This window comes from Neodiprion fabricii, chromosome 1 (assembly GCF_021155785.1).
Source record: "Neodiprion fabricii isolate iyNeoFabr1 chromosome 1, iyNeoFabr1.1, whole genome shotgun sequence".
Classification (NCBI taxonomy): Eukaryota; Metazoa; Arthropoda; class Insecta; order Hymenoptera; family Diprionidae; genus Neodiprion; species Neodiprion fabricii.
Genome location: NC_060239.1, coordinates 7,766,096 through 7,789,080, shown reverse-complemented (window position 1 = coordinate 7,789,080; position 22,985 = coordinate 7,766,096). Strand labels below are relative to the sequence as shown.

At 46.0% G+C, this 22,985-nt stretch overlaps 2 protein-coding genes across 2 annotated transcripts in view; one reads left to right on the top strand and one right to left on the bottom strand.

The window, feature by feature from the left end:
* The first annotated feature begins 423 nt into the window (after positions 1-423).
* LOC124181812 overlaps positions 424-22,985 on the top strand; it is a 151,064-nt gene continuing 128,502 nt past the window's right edge. The window contains exons 1-2 of the mRNA XM_046568603.1: positions 424-1,254; positions 14,591-14,721. The gene's annotated coding sequence lies outside the window, so the exon portion shown is untranslated. The remainder of the gene's footprint in view (positions 1,255-14,590; positions 14,722-22,985) is intronic.
* The window catches only part of LOC124181742 (transcriptional activator cubitus interruptus-like), a 58,305-nt gene continuing 37,264 nt past the window's right edge, over positions 1,945-22,985 (bottom strand). The window contains exons 2-12 of the mRNA XM_046568596.1: positions 16,269-16,621; positions 15,039-15,128; positions 12,105-12,314; positions 10,195-10,511; positions 8,503-8,781; positions 8,046-8,210; positions 7,524-7,688; positions 6,891-7,307; positions 6,059-6,799; positions 5,732-5,986; positions 1,945-5,599 (exon numbers count right to left, since the gene is read on the bottom strand). Coding sequence (XP_046424552.1) covers positions 4,061-5,599; positions 5,732-5,986; positions 6,059-6,799; positions 6,891-7,307; positions 7,524-7,688; positions 8,046-8,210; positions 8,503-8,781; positions 10,195-10,511; positions 12,105-12,314; positions 15,039-15,128; positions 16,269-16,621 — 4,531 coding nt within the window. The 3' untranslated portion in view covers positions 1,945-4,060. The remainder of the gene's footprint in view (positions 5,600-5,731; positions 5,987-6,058; positions 6,800-6,890; positions 7,308-7,523; positions 7,689-8,045; positions 8,211-8,502; positions 8,782-10,194; positions 10,512-12,104; positions 12,315-15,038; positions 15,129-16,268; positions 16,622-22,985) is intronic.

Here is a 22,985-nt window from a genome sequence, read left to right as displayed (position 1 = left end):
TTGAAGTCGGCCGGCGGTAGCGCTGCGGGCTGATTCTGCATTACCAATGTAATCGATAAATCGATATCTAAAAGATAAATTAGTTAGTCGGGAACAGTCGGGAATCCATGTCCTGTGTATACGCAGAGAGAAACCTGCGTTTCTTTCTGGTATACGTACATACGTCATACTTCCGTAAAATTAAGTTAAATACGGGATTGGCAATTCCGTGCGAGCTGCTAGGACCCAATCTGAAAACGATCTGCAAACGTTGACTGAATATAAACAATTAAAAATAGGGCCCAGGAGAGACAACAGGGAAAACAACACAAGATCACCCTCGAGTAGTTCTCGGAATGGCCGCAGCTTCGAGGTAGCGCTTGTGTCTCAGCGGCGGCCATATTGCGTCGTGCAGTGCCGAACTTGTGTCGAACGCCTGCGAGATTGGTAAGTCAAGACGAGTATCGCGCGGGTCGCGGCTGTTTTCCTGTGCGGAGAGGATGACTCGGTTATTATTATTTATCATTTCTTTATTTATTCGACTCATTGGTCGTTCGTAAAAAGGTTCTGAACACCGATATTACGATAAACGGATCATGGGGAGATCGCAGCCTTCGTAACAGAACGATAAACAAACCACTCGCGATTCGTAGCATAATCAGTGCAAGTGTCGCACGATTTTGTTTATCCTACGTGTACATGTCGAAGTGTGGTAAACAAACGACACTAGGAGGAATGTTCCGGTTATAGCTTCCCATTTGTGTGAAATTTGCCATCTAATTGTAAGCCGCGCATTACGACATGACATTATGTAGACATATAAGATGTTATACCCGGCTTCTCATCGGATGTTTCGAAGCTTGTGTCGGACGCGAATTGGTAACATCATTACGAATAACATTTTGACCGACGACGATGTGAATATAAAAACTATCGACAAGCAATGTTCGAGCAGGCTATTCAGGCTCATAATTTACCGTTTCGGTGTCAGATCATGACCGTGGGCATCGTGCCTTTGAAGAATAAAAGTCGAGCCGTCGGAAAATCGTTATCGGTAGTTTTGGTAATTTGTTCGAATTAATGATTGTATATAACAGTGTTTCAGTCTTTGAGATAGTTCTCATCTGCAAAAATAAACCATTAAATTGTGTAGCGTGCTAGTCAAAATCGTAATGTTATTGTGAAGTGAAGTAATAAAAGTGAGTGCTCTCGGATCGTGTAGCTGTGCCGCAGGGAAGCGAAGTGGGCTAACATCCTGCAGGCGCTGGACGATTGGTAAGTTTTGTTTGCGCAATATGCTGTTAATTTGGACAAGTTTTTCATGTTTTTACTTTCGTTTGAATTGGTTGTTAGCTATGGTGAATTGAGATTATTCAATTACAAACGTAGGCTTATTGTTAGGGAATTGCGAATTAGAAAACAAGTTACTACTCAACCAATAAATAACCGTTTATGTCAATTTTGTCGCCATTTTGTAAATCTTCAATAGTCCCCTTAGCTAAATCATTTCCCTGCATACCTCACAGTAATTTTATGGCATTAAGAAAACAAACTTGTATATCCTCATACAAAAATAGCTTACCATGTGTTATTAGGGAATCCGTTTATATTTTATTTTCATTCCTCTAACAAAATGCGTAAATCTTCGATAGCTGAAATACCTGAATTTTATTTAAGTATTTTTTTACGCTGACGTGACGAAATTTCAACTAATCAGAAATGCTGGTATTGATGCTAGATTTGAAAATCGAACACACTTTGAGCGCGTGGACTTGATACTCAGCGGTTCTGGGGCCTGACGAATGAATCGTATCTCACAATTTGCCCTGCGATTAAAGAACTCTCAAATTTTTATCGACTTATTAATTTGTGCAATTTTCCGTGGAAGTAAATAGGGATAAAAGCATTAGTGATAATCTTTGGATGAATAAATAATAAACAATTGCATTTTTCAAACATTCTCTTTATTATTTTTCGTCGTCATCATCGTCGTGTAGATTATGTGGTATATGCAAATATAATTGTCGATATGTATAATATTCACAAGGCGGGTTTTCTTTCATTTTTTTTTATCCGACATGTATCCATATTGATACTAAAATTCATAAAATAATGATTTGTTTATAATAAAAAGTGAAAAGAACAGCTTTACTATAAGTTCCGTTACAGAAAAAAAGGAATAAAAATTAATAATGATTTCGAGTACTTTCTTCCACTTTCATTTGATTCTTAATCACTATATCGGAACGTTTCTGAAATTGTTTTACAATCTTACAATACACATGTATATATATATTTATTATAGAATTATGACAGCCCACACATTTATCGAACTTATGTATGATACACGATGTGTATAATTCTGTATACCAACATCGTTGCTGTTTTTATTATTTCTTTTTACATAGTACACTGCATTACACCTATAGTTATATATAGTTACAATAAAAAATTGAGCTCTACATACATAATGGTCTATCTACAAGTACAGTCTAATATTGGCCTCTGATGAGATTCAACTTTCTTACACTTAGATATTAATACGGATTCAATAATATATACTTACAATCAGCTCCTTAAAATTAATGTTTTGTATCACAGCGTACACTGTACACGCTCTGCTGATCGCTAGCGGAAATAAAAAATGATACAAGTCTGTATTTGATGATATATTAGAGATTAAAAAAAAGAGTACGAGTGATAAAATTACGCAAGTATAATAACTTTGACTAAATATCTGCCTATTTGAATCATCTACATATTCTTACATTGAATTTTTATTCAGAGAAATTGCGATATTATCGCATAAGCACTGGGTTCGTTACGTTTACTTACAATCAGTCGTCTAATCTTTTATCGACAAGTTTTGTGACCATACAATCTTCTATATTAAAACCGCGTCTGCTCGAAATACTCGTGAGGTCATTTTTTTGGGCAAAAAATCAACTATAAATATATAAAATATGTATAACAAAATGCTACAAATTAAATGATTAGGGCACGTGAAAAGGTAGCGTGCAAGCTGCTCAACTGTATAAGATATGTATAAGACAAATTTTCCACGTAACTTGATGTCGGGTGCTTCCATCAAAATTACGTATGTGTTTAGATATATATATGGAGCATCCCACGCTAACTCAATCAACATCAGACCCTCACCATTTTTCATTTTGTTCAAAAATTTTTTTGCCATTACCGTAACTTTAAAACAGCACCTTGAATTCTTTCAGATCTTTAGGGGCAAATTTTCTTTTACTTATGTCTTGTAAAAATTAACATGTCTTTGGCCTCATTTAAAATTGCAAAATAATTCTCAAAAATGTTGTGTCAGATATCAAAATTTTCAAACCTAGACCTCCAGAGAAGACCGACGTTCGCTGCTACTGTTCGTTCAGCTTTTTGAAGAAAAAAATAAATTGAAAACAAAGAAGTGATTGTCTTTTGTGGACTGCTGTTTAAACATTTTTATACATAACCCAAGATTTTTAAGAATTTTATCAGATTTTGGGTAGGAGATTATTTCTTCAGGATGAGCAAATTGCAACTAATTAATTAGTTTGGAAATATGTGAAAAAAGTTGAAAAGTATTCAGTGTTATATATTTAAATGTTTGAACAACCACCTGTAGTGAACTGACTTTTTATTCTAATTTTTTTTTCACTATCCTTATTCCGAAAAAAAAACTCTAAATAAATATGAAGGGAATGCCGGCCCACTCTGGGTCTAATCTTTAAAATTTTGATATGTGACACAAGGTTTTTAGGAATTTTTTCAAAATCTTAAATTACGGCCACAGACATGTTGGTTTTCAAAAATCATAAGTAAAACCAATTTACTCAAAACAATCTCAAAAAATTTACGGCAATGTTTCGGAGTTGAGACCATTATATAAAATTTGTTAAACAAAATCAAAAATGGTGAGGATTCGAGGTTGATTGGCGTAGAATGTCCCATATGTATGTGCCATGACGTACGGTGACGAGAGACTGAAAATTCTATCTACTCATCCAGTTCAGTCCGTTTTTCTTCTCTCTGTTTCTCGATTGATCAAAGAATTTTCAGGAGCTAAACACAATTTCCTTTATTGAATCATTTGAAGATACCGATTCTCCTCTAGAAGAGAACTCAGAGAGGACGTCATGTCGTTTACGATCATATTAGCGCTCGCTGGCAGAGGTTGGGGGAGAGAAAGGGGGTGAGTTGAGCTAGAAACCCCCGTCTCATGGACCTGAGCCTGCGCATTACCCGACCAGTTTCTGCACTGCTCAACATACTCGAGGGTTCGTCTGTACGAGTCCTGCCTCATCCCCTGGGGCGGTTTCACGGGCGAACCCTGCTGGGACTGGCTTATATCCCGGCACTGAATTTCCGGCATGCTCGCATCGTGGCTGTGAAAGCACGTTTCCGTCGTGTAGCCCCATTGGCAACCGCAAGTGAAATGGCTTGGCGACATCTGCGGTTGACAACCGTGGTGCATCGAGCACGACTGCGGACCACAGCCGAGGTTCGTCTGGCCCTGAACCGTCGCAGCACTCTGCTGACTACAACCGCCACCGGTCATCTGTCCGCAGACATTAGCACCAGGTTGTGTTTGCTGATTTTGTTGGCTTACCCCAGCTCCGCGTACCTTTTGGGCTCCCATGCCGGCCTGAGGACAGTGCCCGGGAGTCATTTGTTGGCATTGGTTCACAGGGTTTCGTACCGTCGGATTAGCCACATTCGGAAGATGATGATGATGGTGATGGTGGTGCGGAGATTCGTTGGTTTGCTGAACGCCTTGTCGATGCCCTGTTTGACCTTGGTGACCAATTTGGCTGCACCGATTGTTGGAATGATTGTTATTCGTGTTGTTCTTAACCGTTGTTGTCGATTGGTTCGAGGCTGGCGATAGTAGCGGGCAGTTTGACGTCGATCCGTTTCGAGGCTGACCTGCACACTGCTGTGGAATTTGACCGTGACTCTGCAGGGATTGCGTTTGGGGATGAATGGCACAGGTTTCGTCGGGACGATGCAACTGCGCACAGTTGACGTTTCGACATCCGTAAGCACCTGTTCCGGTTCCAGTTATTCCTCCTCCACTTCCACCGGCGTAAAATCCTTGGGGTGTCGTTGGGTGACCCTGAAGACTGCAATGCCTCGTCATCTGCGCCGAATTTTGTTGTAAGTTTTGAGGTACGTGTTGAGGCGCGAGCGCTCCGGCGGCTGGTGAAGTCATTGGTTGGTCACTCGCATGGCTAGGGGCGTAGTGAGAGCCCGGCGACATTACTTGACCTCCGGCTGGACTTGCTATTTGTGAACCGCATTGCGATTGCGAACTGTAGCCCGGTGGAGGCTGGGATTGCAACTGGTTCTGCGGCGGGCAGTAACCACCTAACGAAGCTTGACTCGCTCTTGAACTACCGCACTGCGGGTGCAGGTTCGACGATGGTGACATATTTTGGTAGTTTGGACAGTTTTGTCTACCGTTTCCTTGGTTGTAACAATTCAACTGGTGCTGTTGGCTGTTGTAAGTGCAGGGGATCTGCTGGCGTTGGTAGTGCGACGGGTTTGTGCATATTGGCGATTGGCAGATCGGTAGAGGACTCCCTCTGTAGCTTACTTGGTTGCCTCCTGCTTGTACCTGCGATTTAAAAAGGATGGGATCATATAAATCTATTCCTTATGTGGCCTTACGATGATATTGTTTACACTGTGATTAGCGAAATATATAAATAGATATAGATTCTGGAATACAAATAAATCTAGAGCTTACCTGATTGAGGTACTGCATCATTTCGTCTGGTATGACCAGTTTGTTTTCCACCATTTCACCCTCCCCGACTTCGTCGAGAATGACTTCCTGGTTTGGATGGAGTTCCGGGAGCTGGGCTGACCTTGGTCTCGGTGGCATGAGAGGAGACGTTCTTTGACCTTGATGAGTACGAGCTGGTTCCGACATTCTTCGGTCACCAGCTGGCTGTGGACAGTGCCCGTGAGGCATCCAGTCCCCCGGGATTCCTTGTGGTCCCTGAAAACGAACAGTCTATTTTTATACCTATGCTCAATACACATTTGAATTTTCTCAATTAATTTAAATTACCTGAAGCGACATGTTCTGCGTCTGATCGACCAAATTGTTTGTCGAGTACTGGCCCTGAAGATGAGGTGGTCCGTTGAGTCGACCGGAAGTTGTACTAAGCTGACTACTTCTCCGAGAATTCCCCGGGCTTATTGGATCGTAGAAGCTTCCACCAGCTCCACCACTACCACCTCCCCCAATTCCGCTGCTACCCCCACCACCGTTTCCACTCCCGCTTCCAGGTCCATTCGAACCGATACCGAGTCCCAAGCCCATGCCGAGACCAAGTCTCACGGCACTGACGCCACTTGCTTGGCTGCTTCTCCGGCTCCCAAAGTCAGCCGAGCGCATGCTTCCGTAGTAGGTACTAACCGTACTGTTGCTGTCGCGTCTAGGTTCGCTAAGGGGTTGCAGTCTTAGTTGAAGGTCGGTGAAGGTCGTTTGTCTCGCTCCACTCTCCATTTTCAGGTCCGTTATCCGCCTGTTAAGCTCTCCGATGTTACCCTGGGGTCCAGGCCCTCCACCGCCTCCAATACCACCACCGCCACCCCCGCCTATTCCTCCAGCTCCAACTCCACCTCCGCCAACACCGCCGATACAACCACCGCCGACACCTCCGCCGCTTCCGATTCCTCCGGCTCCTCGTCCTAACCTCATGCCCGTCACCCCGACCGATAATGGTGGCATTGCTTTCGCGCTTAGTCGGCCCTTTATACGACTCCTCGAGGGCGGGGGTGCCTGTTGAGACTCCATTCCGCCGACCTGGGAGATGATTTTTTCTTAATATAACTGATGATTCATAGATTTGTAGTCTTGTACCGCGAATTATAGATCCTCGAAATCTTACACTTACCATGGCACGGAGCGCGACCGGAAGATCGGCGATGTCGAGGTCATCCGGTTCCTCGTTCCACGGTTCGTCTACCCCAATCGCAGTCACGCCGTCTCCGCTGCCGCCTCCCATTCCAAGATCATCCGTGCATCCGCCGATCAGTGGACTTCCCTGTTGCATCATACCAGGCGGACTGTTCGCCTCGCTTTCTGACTTCACACTTGGACTCGACAAACTCGGGGTCTTTGGATGTCGATCTTCGCTGCGACTAGGACTGTGTCCACCTGCACCAGCCTCGTCACTTCCGCCACCGTCGCCGCCCTTGTGCTTCTTGTTCGCGTAGAACTCTGCACCGTGAACAGTTTTCACATGCTTCCGAAGAGACGACGGATCTGTATACCTCTTTGTACAGCCTTGAGCTTTGCAAACGTACGGTTTCTGAGAATGATGGAAAAATTCATCTCGTCAATTATCAGGATTCGAATCACAACTCTTGCTACTTACTTATTAGTAAAATTCCTCTTCGATTGCATGGCATAAAGCGGAAAGAGCGTGTTAGTTCGAGTTTATAAGTGAACCTAAATTACACTAAAGTACCTAGTGCAAAAAAATGGGAACGTTTGGTGCAGAGCTAGAAGTTTGTTGATGTCTTACCTCGTTAGAATGCGTTCGATTTTGGTGTTTGGCTCGGTCGCTGGCGTTGCTGAAGGCCTTGCTGCATCCCGGGTACTCGCAGGTGTAAGGTTTTTCACCCGTGTGAGATCTCAGATGCGTCTTGAGGTTTTCTAGCCTTGAATATGCTTTGAAGCAGCCTTCAAACTGAAATTGAATAAGATGTTCTTCGATTCGTTTATACTTGCCAACTATCAAGAGCGGCGGAATTATGGTGGAAATCGGCAAATATATGACTTGCTTAACTCTCGTGTGTATGTATATCTATATGCATACAAACGTGCACCTTCGAGACTCTTGATCTTAAATTCAAGTTGCAGTTCGATTCGCGTGATCGCTGTATTCGGCTACGCGACCGACTGACTAGCAAACAGGAATCAGCATAAGGGGTAGCTCGAAATAAGAAACTTTAAAACACGTATCGTCTACGCCAGTGAAGTGGGAAGCGTTTCACGAACCCCGAATCGAAATTAGTAATGACAGAAATGATAAAATACAACTTACGGTACATTTGTGGGGTTTTTCACCCGTATGCCGCCTCATATGAACGACCAACATGTACTGCGCCTTGAACGGTTTCTCTTCTCTCGAACAATCTTCCCAACCACATACAAAACTCTTTTTATTCGCATGGATGTGATCGTTGTTTATGTGCTTGACGAGATCATCCTAGAACCATCAATATGTAAAGAATAATTATACTGCTTGTCGAAACCTTCGATACAATCAAATAATCAGTTCTACGCAGATAGTGTTGACTGATCTACGTCATATATATACTTATTTCAGTTCAAATTTTACCGTTTCACTTCCATCCCATACCGTTTACCGGTATTTGTTTCATTCGTTTCATTACCAGGCTTCGTTCTCTACTCAACAGGACTCTGTCCTAGATCATAACAATATGTGTAACCTATTCATTTCTGCAATCGTTCATGCATTAAGGCATTCAAAAATTTACCTGCGTTGGAAATTCGAGACCGCATCCTCTCCAGTGGCAGTTGGTCTCTATGAAGTCCCCGGGTTCGTCCCTCAGGTCCTCGCTTGGGCTGAGTCCCTGGGGATGGGTTGGCGGGGCGGTCGTTGTCGTCGTCATGGCTGTCGTCGTGCTCGCCGCGGTCGTGACCGGTTCCCTTTTTACTTTGGTCGAGGCTCTTCTGGACGAGGTGTCAGCCTCGGCGGCTATCGATCGGCCCGGTCCTTCCGCCGAGGTCCTTCGGCACGCCGTGTCCGTCGTTCGCTGTTGAACGTCATAACAAAATCAGGGTGAGGGGGGTAATTGGGATCCGTGTAAGTCATCAACGTTGGAGGATTTTGCACGGTAGCGCTGGTTCTACGCCATTCGCCACTCTCTCTCGTTTCTTCAATTATCGCGTATCACGGCTGAAGGGCGCAACGATTCAATCCAACGGTCTCCACCCGTCGTAAACCGGTCAACAATCTCCCCTCTGCTCCCCGCTCCCGCCCCCGCTTGCCGTCACTCCTTTCCTCGACGGGACGCGCGCGTTCTCCCCGACTCGCCAGCTCCTCTCGACGATATATAAAGACGTTACTCTGGCTACCGTGTAGGATGTGTAGGTATTGACGACGTAATACCTGTTCCATCATGTGCAGTACAGGGTCTGGCTGATGTGATGCTTACACGGGGTGTCGGTTAAACATCGCGCGATTGTTTCCCATTATTTACACTGTGGGAGATGGAGATGCGCCTTGACTGCATATCGAGATACCGGTGATTGAAGCTTGAGTAAGTACCGGGAAAATAAAGATGTAGAAGAAGAGTGAGGAGACTATAGGTGAATTATGGACGAGAAGTGGTGGTACCTGCGGATGACCATCGCAGAAATCGATGTTGGCCAAGTGAATACCGCGTGTAAATAAAATAAATCGTCAAGAGCTGGGCGAAATAATAACGCTCGGGAGATTGGTTGTAAGCCGAGGAGAGTGCCTACTAGTTGAGAAAAAAATAGAACTAGACAAGGCAAGGAAAATTGTCGATGACATTGTGGGTGGGAGAAAAAGAAAAACGACGGAAGTTTGCGTCGCGTTATTTATAGTCCCATTGAATCGATGACGGACCACCGTGTACAAATATCGGTGCATGTATTGTTGCGCGTCGTTTCCTTTTCGTTGTAAATTGGTACCACGCAGAAGAGTAGAGGGGAAAGATGACGTGAAGAAGAAGAAAAAAAAGATACAGACATCGAGAGGAGCGTCTAACAGTCGTTGCACGTACCGTGGTTTCTATATTGAGCAAACTCCTATAACGCTACGATTAGTAGATACTAATTTAATCGATGGCTTAATTCATCGTGTGCCGTTTCAGCAATGGTCTCTCGTAAAATTGATTTACGTTGGTCGTAAAAATGAGGTGTATGTAGATCCATTGTTTTCAGTCGTAAGCGATTAAAAATCAAATAATACCATTTTTACAATCAACTAGTCACGGCCATTCCCATGTCTAGTACCACTTCTAGCCGCATTTTGTTTCTATAATAATCCTACAAATATCATCACATATCACCGCGATATCTTCAGATTTTTCGTCTGTACGTTTTGTAATTGGTTTAAGGTACAAGTTTCCCGATTCGTGTATCGAATTCGTAAGCCACTATATCGTAATACATATCTATAATCTTCCTGTCTTACTTACCTCAGTCTTTGGAGGCGGTAGGCTTCCGTGGGTTCCAACTGCGGCTACCATGCCAGTTGTGTGCGGAGGTACGGAGAATAGTTGGGCATGCGGTGGACCGAGGGCGGCATGTGAGTGGGTGTGAGAATGAGGGTGGTGATGATGGCCCGGATGGTGTGCGGGGTGAGGGGGGTGCGGTGGTGGTTGAAGGTGTGACGAGGGGTGGTGGCCGTGGGGGAGGAGGGCTGCTGCAACGGCGGCACTTCGTAAAAGGTGGGTCTGAAGTTGTTGAAGATGCGGTGCCATCCCCGGGTGCATTCCAAGCGCCGGACTCATGGCTGTATGGACAATTAACGAGGATTAGTAGACGAATAAGTGAATGGACGTACAGGAGAGAAGAGAGAGAGGCATGTTCTCCACCGGTCGCGTTCAGCCTGCGCCGGTGTAAATTGGCTCTGCCCGTTGCGGGGCATGACGACTGGTAATCGGGACCGTGTTGACAGTCGGATCGCGTAGCGATGCGGTGTGCTTCCGGCACGTAGCTAAGCCAGCATTTCAATAAGCAGGAGGAGCTGGGAGTAGAAGCCCGTCAGCAGCAACAGCAGCAACGGCAGCACGATTGCATTTCAGGCAAGTCTAGCTTTCTGGCTCTTGTGAAACGCATCGTGAGCTCTGCTGCGATTTCCGTACAGCTCGGCTCTTACCCGTCTCATCACCGTTTTACCTGCGACGTTATTTGTTATTCCATACTCCTCCATTCACAGACGCGCATATGCTATGCGCGAGACGGCAGCAGCTAGGCGACCGACGCCACAATGAGGAACGACCGCCGGTTCCAATGGATGGACGGACGGATGGATGGATGGGACACACGCGGCATGGATTTACTTGCACCTAAGAAACTATTTACAGGAACGAACGTCCTCGTCTCTGGTTCTCCTCGATGGTACCGCGGCGCTAATTGTTACGACTAGATTACCCGCGACTAATATGGTTATCTTATGCCCAACGCGCGTGAGTCGACTCTAAAGACCTTCCTTCCTCACCGATGACTATAACGCGTGCAAAAGGTCCCGGACACATCGTGTATCGTTGCCCTACCGCCGTTCGGTACTTCGACTTTATTCGGTACCAACGTTAAGATTCGCATTATGTGCATGGAGATGTGTGACAGATACTTCGAAGTTTTTTTCAATTCATAATTTGGGGGGAATTGCTTGCTTTTCTTTTGGTTATGCATGGATTTCACTGCTACATATTTATTTCAGTACAAGGTTCGATTAGTCGATCGGTTTACCGACATATACTTACCTGTTAATGAATTATGGATATAAAATTGCAGTTAGGTTTCTTTTGCTTACGGCAGATACGTGGATTTTTAGTAAAGGGAAAGAGAAGTCGGGTAATTTCCAGACTTGGCTGGATGGTGTCTTCATTGTCAACTCGTGTTGTAAAAACTAGGAGAAAAACTTGACCTATGATCTACGCCGTGTTGTCTCGTTTGGACGAGGTTATTCAATTTTTGTCAGTTATATTTACAACTTTCATTGTTCAATTTAACTAATTTATCACGTTGCACATCATTAATAATACGCCGTAGTGATTGAACCGCCAAATTTACATCTCGAATTATAAAAGACTCTCATAATCATAAATCACATCCGTTCTCTCTCTCTCTCTCTCGCTCTCTCTCTATCTCTCTCCTTCATATTTTCAATTGCACCTATACTAAAATTCGTGACACGTCTTACGATTATTGGCGTTTAAATAGTTAAAGTATTAGCTAACACATGTGCGAATGGCAATGACTGTGATATTCCACTCCATTCATTACTTGGCTCGGTCTCTGTTCATCGCGTTCAACTTCGTTCGGCCTTGGTGTGAGTAGAAAATGTGTGCAAGGACGTTGAAGAAGGGAACGCAAAGCTCACCTGCGGAAAGATGGCCGTAGCTTCCGCTCGCACTGCTACTTCTCGAGCCGTTTACGATGGATGCCAGGCTGTTGGGGCTGAATCGTATCATGCTGTCGATGTCGAATCTATCCGAGTACGGTGAGCTGCTCAGGGCTCGTTTTCTGCTCGCCCTGATCGCCGACGCTGATGCTGATGCTGAGGCTCTAGGACTGCCTAGTCTCGAAGAGGCTGAAACAGTGAAGCGGCGAAAATACAAAATTTGCATTTCTCAACATCCAGGGTATCTAGCGTGAGTGACCTATCAAATTCCCTGACATTTCCCGACATTCCAGACGAAAATAGACATTCTTCCAGGACTCATTTCAACCTTACTTTATTTACAAATTTCCTTTTTTTTAAATGTAAATTAGTTAAAAATTATACATCAGATGTCTCCAGTGTAAGTTAAAATCGTCCAATTTTTCTCTCAGTATAATTTTACTCAAATACAATTACCAAATATATCAATAAACGCGACAATTTTAAGAAATTAATCGAAGATTAGGATTAGTCATTCTTTCGAATCGTGACGGTAGAAACATCAACCTGAGAGTATTAACGGTTTTTCGTACTTGTTTGTATTTTTCATAAATTTCACACAGTGCTAAGCATCAATTTATCAATTCTTAAAATTCCTTCAAAAACCATATTTTTCATCCTTTGTCCCCCTTTCCCATTAACCCCTCCAATCTTCTTACGAAGAGTAATTTTCTACAATTCAAAGAATCGTAGAGTAGTGAGGAAGAAAGTAAGAAATTCCAGGACCCACGCCCAAATTCCCCGAAATCTCCCGGCTTTTTCAGACGCATGCAAATTCCCTGACAACTCCAGATTTTCCAGATTTTTCCGACAGCTAAACACCCTGACATCTTCATTGTTCACCCCTAATTTTCTCTGTCACCGCAAGAAAGACTGTCTTGAAAGTAACATGGTTAGACTACGGTAATACAACGCCAGCGTATTAGTATATAACAACGAAAAACGTCTAATATTGGACAATTTGTTGAGGACGTTCCGCGTTAACCGCGACCGCAGCTGAGGCAGCTGCCCTTAACTCGATAAGTAGCCGCGAGCGGGTTGCGGCGTGGTAACGCAAACCACTTTCGCCGATTATCGTACACTAGCTGTGGCCGCGGTGGTTTCGACACTTAGTTGTCGCTCGTTGAGGTCGGGAAGGCGATATCCGACACCCCCAGGGTTTCCAGACGGTTGGCCGCCGGTGTATAGGGTTACGGTAACGCGTCGTTCCTTGGACTCGGGGCCCGTTGCCCGGGCACGAGGAGCCAAGGCTCGCCTCGGTACCCCGAAGGGGTCTGAAGGCCGGACGCAGCGCGTTATCGGGCGATATATCGCGCGAGTAATGACTCTTAACGAGTATACGAACAGGGGCTGCTCGTCCGCGACCCGCTGACCCCTTGCCCCGACACGTTGAACGTACCGGTCTTAAAGGCTTCTCGGGAGTCCGGGTCCCCAGGGGTACCCGGACTCTTCGCGAGACCTACGAGCTCCCTGGGATTGAGACATGTAAATTGGTCCAATCGGTACGCTCGATCGACCCGAGTACCACCACCGCGTTCTCTTCACCGTGAACGTTCCCTCCCGAAGCGTTAACGAGCTTCCCGATTCTCCTAACGAGCAGCAGCCCATTCTTCTTCTTCTTCTTTGTTGTGTACATCGTCGTCTCGCGCTCTTACCATCCAACTTTACTCTGCCACTGTCTGATCATGTTGCAACGTTATACCTTTGGTGTGTCCATTCTCTCTAAATTTGAAACGGTTGCGAGTATACCTATACTACTGGGAACAGTCTGTGAACAGTCATCGAACTACGCGTGCACGTGACAACATCACGCTTTTCCAGTTACGTATTATACTTTGTGTGAAACTGGAAATCAGTCAACAGTCAGATACTCGTTAACATGTAGAGAGCACGGTTGAATCGAGATATTTGATCCAAGTGTGGCGTGGTCAGATTATGACGGATTTTAATGTCGACAAATATCACTTTAGTTTAATATGATGTTGGCGATTTTCTTGATTCTTACGTTATAGGTTTGCAAATATACATCACGACGGTTTATATTGTGTGTTTCCTTCACAATTCAACGCAATTGTATCCTCGATTTATATGAAACGTAGGTGTTCAACGTAATGTGCCTTTTTCAACTGCTGTCACGACCCATTCAGTGTTGATTTTATTTCTTCGTTACATTAGAAAGTTATTTCAACCAATTAAATTAATCATAATATCATCTATCATAGTTTCAATGAAGTTAGCACCGATGAATTCGTAAGTAATTTCTTCAAAGGCTCTCGTAATATTCTTATGTGGCGATTATTTATAAGAGAATGTGCCAAGCGTATCGTTAACTTCATTGTAAAAATTGTACACTATGGTGATGCAAGGGAATGAAAAATCATTTTTCAAAAACCGTGAAATGATTTCGTCACTTACTCTGTTTTCAGGCGAACCTACATGTTTGAGGAAAGAAAAGATGAATGATGAAAATACCGGTCATTGTCCACTCCGTCTCCTCTCAATCAACGCGGTGCTACGGGATCGTCGATGAGTAGAAGATCGGGTACGGAGTACAGAGGTAAGGAGAAGTATCTCATATGGCTTTTCAATCGAAAAAGTGTCGACTAAAAAGCAGCAACTAGTGGTTGAACAAGTCACCAGAATGGCGCTCATACGCAAAAAGGGAAACAATCTGATTGGCGCTTAGCAATCAGAATTCAATCGGGTTCAACCTGATTGGTGCTTTGTGGAACTTTAGCTGCATCAACGCCATTTTAATTTCCCTCTAGTCCTCCTTACCTCTATCCTCCATAAGATCGGGGTTCGGTGTCGGGTTGCCCCGGAGGGAGAGGTCAGGCTTGATTGTTAATTGGTCGAAAATCTTGGTGGACTTACCATCGATAGAGAAGGGAAATTCTGACGAGGCGAGGGTGCTCGCGGGGCCGGCAGCATGCAGGAGGTACTCCGGTCCTAAACCACCCAGCCCTGAAATCAAACATAAACGTAATGTCAGCTAGAAGTATTGACAAGAGTCAATTGCTCATTTCGTGCCGCGTATTCCTCGTACCCGCGGAACGTACGCTCGGCTTGGAAGGAAGGCCGTGTCCCATGATTGGGAGCGCGGAACGGACGCACGCGCTGCGTTGAACGATACTTCCTGCGGATATGCGGGCGTTGATGAGCTCGAGAGAAGAGGATGGCTCAGGACCTGCACTTGAGAATCTTAAAACCCTCCACTCTTTGGCCTGATCCTATTCCTCCTCGTTCAGCGGCCCCACAACTCGATATGGTGTCCAATTTTTTTTACCGAGAATGGTGGACTTTGTCTTGATTAGCGGCAGTGGTTTCGGTCTCAATAACCGTGCGGCATGCTGCGGGATCGAGTATGCCGCATGAGCATAAAAACGCAAACCAGACACTGCCAGACATCCGAAATATGTAAGTTTTAGTTTTACGAGAAGCGGAAATGGGGTGGAATACATTTTGTTGGGCTTGGAGACGAGGACGCGGACAGTCCGCGTCCCGGGATAATTTGTATACGAATGTAAATCACGCGATTTTTAATAACTAGCGAAACTTGATGCTCATTGCGTATGCGCTTAGTGTTCTACCAATGACAATGAACCGTACAAACGTTATGGACTGTTTACGAAACGTTAACTATGAAATGATGGGGATGAGGTGGGGAATTGATTACACGCACAAGATGCAGTGGAGATTTATAAGCCTTAGGAATTTGAGTCTGAGACTTTTTCCGATCTCGCGCGCTATGTTTATTATTGGCGTTTCTTTGAAGTGAAAAAAGTAGTTGGCGCCTATTACGGGGAGAAACGGGATTCCCAATACGGGGCAACAGCATTTCCCACAACTCCACGTTTTAAACGTCTCCAGACTTGGGCGAGTTTCAATAGCAATGCTCGCGGCATAGGTATTTGAGTTTCTGAAAATTCCTCAACGCGTGGCTCGTGTGTTATACCTGCAGTTGAATACAGGTGTGCTCAAAGCAGTTTCTTTCATTTCCACTTGAGGAATCTCGACTTCTGCACGGTATAAAATAAATTCCGTAATTACTACGTGGCTTCGAGGTATACGTGTACAATTAAATTGCTCTTAATCTATACCTACCGTGTAATGAGGCGTTGGGGCTGTGCGTGGAGGCCTGGAGCTGATGGTAGAGGTGGTCCATGTAGTTGAGCCGATACGCGGGGTGGAGAGTGTGCTCCGAGAGGGGGTGGCTTCTGCGGAGGAAGTCGGTACCGGAACTCGCGTTCCCACCGCCGCCGGCGTCTCCGCCTCCACCTTCACCTCCTCGCCCCTCGGCGTTACCACCTTCGTCTCCGTTCCCGCTTCCGCTCTGTTCTCCTCTCAGACCGGAACCACTTCCACCTACGTTACCGCCGTTCGCGTTACCGCTACCACCGTTGTTTCCCACTGGACTACCGGTTCCACCGATCGTCGTTGCTCCTCCACTCGATAATCTGTAAAAATAATAAAATCTTGAGCTTAATTGGTCTTATTCGCAATATCCTACCTGTTCTAGGTATACCAAATATGTAGATTAGGAAACTTTTTCGAAGCGAAAATGCGACGGATCAACGTGTAGTATTCAGTGAAGATCAGTGTACTTATAAATAATCGATAGAAAAAATTGTTCAAGTTTGAGAAACGTTTTGTGCAGGTAAACTTGTTCGTTGAACGCTGTGCAATTATTACAGGGTAACTTGATATGGATATCTACACATAAATATAGAAGTGATAAACGGCACGCGCGGGTCGAGGAGAAGATGATAAAAGATGAAGTAAAAAACGAAAGGTGGAAAGAGTGAGAGAAAATGAAAGACTCGAGCCACCACATTACCGGCAATAAACTATCCTAAATTCGTCAACGACGAGGAAGGGGGGACAAGAAAGCTGCTGCTATCTGGTGCGGGTGCAGTACTTTGACGTTTGAGCGATGGGTGCCGGGCGTCATGGTTGGCGCTCTGGCAAATGGCGCGTGTCTCTGCCGTCTCGACGTCGCATTTCTTTCGTTGTATAGCTCGCGAGGAGGAGGTTGTGCGACGCTCGTTCGATATCGTTTTGTTCCTAACTCTTTGACTGAGCTCTTGCTGCATGCCACTCTGGCAGAAGCAGTCGAAGCGCCGACTCGTGCGTCGGGACACGACGGGAAACAAGCTTGCTGCACAAAGGCGGGCGCGCCAAGCTTCGTTCGTCGTTCTCAGCTCGACGACTTTATTGGAATTAACATATATGCGCGGAGTCTTTCGGTCACGTTGTAATCCGATGATTCGGGACTTGAGACCCATCGTGGATATCTCAATGACTCTCCGAACGAATGAATGATTTTATTCGCTCCATAACTCTTGCGTCTGGATAGGTTTATGTGTATGATGTATACTATATGTATTTTAAACTCTCTAGGCTGTGGGATTCACGCCCTATACATTATCCTCGCTTCGTCGATCGCCCGGTTGTTTTGTTTTATTGCATACTTACTCGCGGTTAGAGTGGAAGAACAAATGATGACAGGTATGATATTTGATTTTACAGTATAGGGCATATTCATTGGTAGTAGTATGAGTAATTTTTGGTTAGACTTGCATCAATGATCAATCAGTTTGCTGGACAATTAAAACCAATTCGAATCTTGTTTATCAAATTTCTTTTTGCTCTATTACAATTCCACGAAAAATTGAAGGTGATAGAATTCTTTCGATTCACGTATAGTTTATAATAAAGTGTTGATTCGGAATACAGAGTGTGTTTTTATACGGGCATCTATTATACCCAAACAGTTCCTATATCCCGATAGCTATAGTATTACAGTAATAGTATACGGAAACAAAGACAGAGAAAAAACAGGTTTTGAAACGTTTACAAGTTTGATCGATTATTAAAATGGAAAAAAAAAAAAAAAAATGAAAAAAGACATTTTCTCTTCATCGATCTTACAGACGTATCTTTGAAATTTGATAACCGTGTCTCGGAATGCTTAACGGTATGTCTGGTGGTACTGCAGCGGGGCATATATTGTAATTCGTTATAACGTGTATACACGGGAGAGGCGCCAGGACGACGTGCACGCGCCTATGTGTGCACACGCGTATCTGGGTAGCGGGGGGTAGTTGCATGTGTGCTTGCACGTAGTTATACGTGGGGCAAAGAAGAGGCGTCGGTGGGTTTCGGATAGCGTGGCGAAAGGGGGAGGGGGATTGGAAAACGGAAAACGGAAGACAGAGAGAGAGAGAGAGAGAGAGAAAAGGGGGGAAGAGCCTTGTTTGAATTCGGATTATATCGTTTGATTTGACTAGTGGTATGTTTAACCCGCGTCGTCGTTGTATAAATATTAGTCGGGGTCTCTCGGCAAGTTTGCCAAGTAAAGATAACTCGGGCGTTTTGTTTGTCTTTGCTCAGAGTCCACAAATCTCCGTTTCTCCTTCCTCTGCACGCCCTGCTCTTTCCCACCTTCTTCTTCCTCTCGTCTATGTACGCGTTATACGTATGTACCATACATCCGCGAGTCCACCGTTGCTGCAGTGTTAATAGCTCACTAAACGCCCGTGCCGCTGCTCCCGCATCAGCATCAGCATCAAGCATCAGCATCAGCAGTAGTAGACCTCTTAACCGCACGCGAGGAAATATCTCCTCGTGTATATAGGTATACGCGTAAGTATATCGGAAACAACGATTTATCCCGTATTAATATTATCCTACCCCGGGGTTCACGTCTTTCCGTAATTGCCCGTCTTGCGCCGCGCACCGACTTCTGACGAGGACGATTCCGCCGTTCCTTCGGGAATACGCAATTACATCTTCGGGCCGAAGTTAAGACGTGTCATGAGAACGGTACGAGAGAAGATGGAAGAGGCGGTGGGGGAGGAGTAGAAGGAGGAGGAGGGGTGAGTGAAGTGAGGAACGAGAGCAGGAGAGGAGAGGGGGACTTAATTACAACGAAAACATCGTCAACTGGTAGTCGTTTTTTTACCTCCTCCCCCTTTTCTTTGAATCCTTTTTTTCACCTAGGACAGTCCGAGTCTATTTCGAGTACCAGACGCCGGGGGCCTTGCAGCTCTCGTTGTAAATCCGTCCCTCAGACGCCCTCATGACCACCGCATTATATCGGTCCTTGTTCGTCAACGGGCGAACAAGAGTGAGTGAGAGAGAGAGAGAGAGAATGGGATAGGATAGGATAAGATAGGATAGGATAGTGGGGATAAGAGTGAGCGAGAGAGATCGGGAGAGACAGATGGAAATAAGGCGCGAGACGCCGCGGACGCGCGAGAGATAAAAGCAGGTCGTTAACTCTTACCGCGCCGCGCGGGGACCGGAAGCAACCCTCCTCCCTCGATAGCATGAATTTTTCTGACGTTTTACCGCGGGCCGACCGTCGCCGAGGATCCACAGGCCTGGGGCGACGCATGGCTGCCATGTCGGCCCGTTTGTGTACATCAGAGTTTCCTCAACCGCGTACGGATATATGGAATCGATATAGGTATGGAGGATTTTGTGTATAATCGTGATAATATATCGGCGACGACTAATCGAGAGGGGGCGGATGCTGGCGCGCCATGTGAAGTCAAGCTGCACGAGGAAAGGAGGAACCGTACCTTCGTACAACTGCTCTACGAAGAATAGTCATACCGCACCCTGACGCTTCGTCGCCGGGTTTCAGGTTGTGATATTTATTGCTCTGTGGTACCGAATGCGACTATACCGAAAAGAAGAGAAGAGCAGAGAAGATGAGAGAAGAGGAGAGAAACGAAACGGCGGAGGGATACCATATGGCGGACACGTTGCCGACTCGTCGACGGGATCGCTGCGACGACGATGACGACTGCACGGTACAGGGATGAGGATGAGGAGGAGTATAAGGAGACATGCCGCGATGCACCGAGAATCATCGGCCAGCATCTAAGGTACCGTCTATGCCTTACTGCCGCAGTTTCTGGAGACTCGGAAAATCGCCGACGACAAGGATGAAAGGGAGGATGCACACTCGGTCTCGTCTAACCGTAGAACGAACGAACGAGCTGACTTGCTGACTTGCTGGCTGGCTGGCTGGCGGGTCAATAGTTGAGTCGTATAACGCGTTATATTTAGCAGGAGACTAGGAGCAGATCGAGACACCCCGACTGCAGACGGCATTGCCGGTATGGAAATGGGCATGCATATTTCTGTTTTACACTTTCTTGCCTGCCACGCGTTTCCGCCAGAACCTCAACACGCTCTTCTTCTTCTTCTACTTCTTCTTCCACATTTTTTTTCTTCATCGGACCCCGGCGCTACGTGTACGACCCTTTTACTAATTTACTTCATCCTCGGTGATGCTGCATGCCGGTATGGTATACACCATAACCTTCGTGCCGTCGGTGATCTTAATGATTCACGAGCTAACTCGCTAACCCCCGTTTCATCCTATCTTAATCTTTTCGGGCGCCGCCTGCTGCAACGCGAGGGGAACTAGGTATGCGGCTGGCAGATATTATGACAGTTGTGACAAGTGTCGGGAATTATATGTCTATTATTACACCGTTAGCTGGGAATGCTATATTATTCAAGTACTCGTTTCACAAACTGCAGGGAAACTTGGCGAGGAGTAGAGTAATCCTTTAAACCAACGTGCCTTTTCTTAACTTGATGGATTTCACTTTGTGGTTTTCACGAGGATGATGAATCGCAAATTATTGTGCTGTTGGAATTTTTATCAACTCAGCGGTTCGACTTATATTTACGCGGTAGGCAGCTACCTGCGACGCATGTAATCTTTCCGTTATTCATGCACCTGTCGAAGGCATGCGGACAAGGTCAGAGTGAGAGCCGTTGCAGCACAAGGTAGAAGGAAAATATTATAAAGGTAGACAAACAGATTGATGGGTATAATAATAAGAAGCTACAGGTGTATAGCTATTTCCTGTACCCGCTGGATGGCTTTGAGTGATGATACCTGTAGAGTAGGTATCCACCTATCCACGCACGAAAGGTGTGAAGTAACGTAGAAACGTCGTGTCACAAAGTTCGTGAAGGGAGAAATAAAGTCGCGATGGCGTTCTCTTGGCTTGCAGTAGGTACGCAACGAAACGTGCAGCAGCAGTAGCAGTTTGTAGCATGTGTGACTCGGAACGGGAATCAGGGGGAGGGTAATGGAGTCATTTGCACGCCCGATCGGTCACCGGATCCCCATTAGCATGCAATCCGCTAATGCAGTTCAAGGCGCGCCTCCTTAAAACCCGGCCTAGGTATCGAGCGCGCATACCTGCTTGTCTGACGACCACCGCGGCTCCTCTCCTCTCCAGGCGATCATCACCATCACCGGCATGTTGAAGTCCTTGGCCCTTGGGTACCAGAGGACTCCAGCACCCTTAGCTCGACACTCTGATCGGCGGATTTCACTTCCAATAATATCGATGATTCCGGTCGGCCAAGTTCGCGCGAGTGTTTTTTCTTTTATCTCTCTTACTACAGCCGCGGCGTCGTTTCGGTCTCGAGGCCAGAAGCCAGGAGTCAAACGAGCCGGGTACCAAGCATACGAATCGCTGGATTATACTCGGGAAACTTAGAGCAGGGGAAATCGCGGCGACGAGTGGCGGCGACGTTTGCCAATCCACATTGGGAGAATTGCATTGCAAGCCTTCTTCAGGTACAACGCGAATTGGTAGACGCCCTGGGTGTTCGCTGGATAATAACGATGTTTATTTGCTCTCGTAAATCCGTCGTCGCAAATCCTGATCCCACCACCGCAACGGCATTATTCTTCTTATGGACGGCCGACTCTTGACCATGCTCCAACACTCGCCGAGAGGGTCTCGAACCGACGCCCCAAGTAATCTCACAACCAATTTCGCGTCCATCCTCGTCCCTTTTAATGTCTTCATCGCTCCGTCTGCGCCAACCGCAGACTCCTTCTCTTCCGATCCTTTGCCCACCGCGCACACTCGACCGACTTGCTGCAGGGCCCTCTTAGTCGTATTTCATTCGGTCCCGAAATCTCGCTCTCGGCTTCGTATTCTATCCGCGAACGAATTCTCACCGCTTCCAATCTCGTATCTGCAATTCTTCACCGCAGGGTGGTACCCATAAAATTTCGGTCGTCACTCTGAGCAACAGATTGCACGGGGGAAACATCTCGCACATCGCGATTACGGGGAACATCGAGGAGACGTGTTAGGTCTTCCGGTACTGTAAAGGCTGCATAAGAAAGTGATTACCGCGAAATCTCTGCTCGATGGTTAATCGGGACGCGTGATCTCACGTCGAGGCCCTCCGTTCTATGGAACGGACTCTCTCTGGGTACGTGTTATAAAAAAGGACTACCCACCGACCCGATCTGGGCACTGCGACGACCGAGAGCCGAGAAAACTGGTCCACCACCTCCTCCTTCGCCTCCTATCACCCTCGCGTTCGTTCGTTCTTTCCTTTGTCGCGCGGGGCGGACCAGCGGTAAGTCCTCTTCACGTGGTGGAGGCAGAGAACGTGGCGGTGCGGAGGGAGAGGATAAGAGAGGAGGATGTCGCCTCGTGACCGGCAGCGAACTACGAGCTGGAACCCTCACGGTCTCTCGCGTTTTATATAGGTAAGCGCTTGTAAGTTCACACTCGGTCGTTCGTTCCTTCGTTCCCTCTCTTCTTATTCTTATTCTCATTTCATCCAGCTTCCAGCCCCCGGCTCTCGTCGAGTCGTCGTACGTTAGCCGGTCACCGGCTAACTAAACTCGAGAACCAGGAACGCTGTCACTACCTCATTCTCCATGTAACGTGTTCACGATTATCATGTCCCCTTTCCATCTTTCTTTTTTTTTTCTTTTTTGCTCAATTTGAAAGGACGAGAATGAACACGTTGGACGAT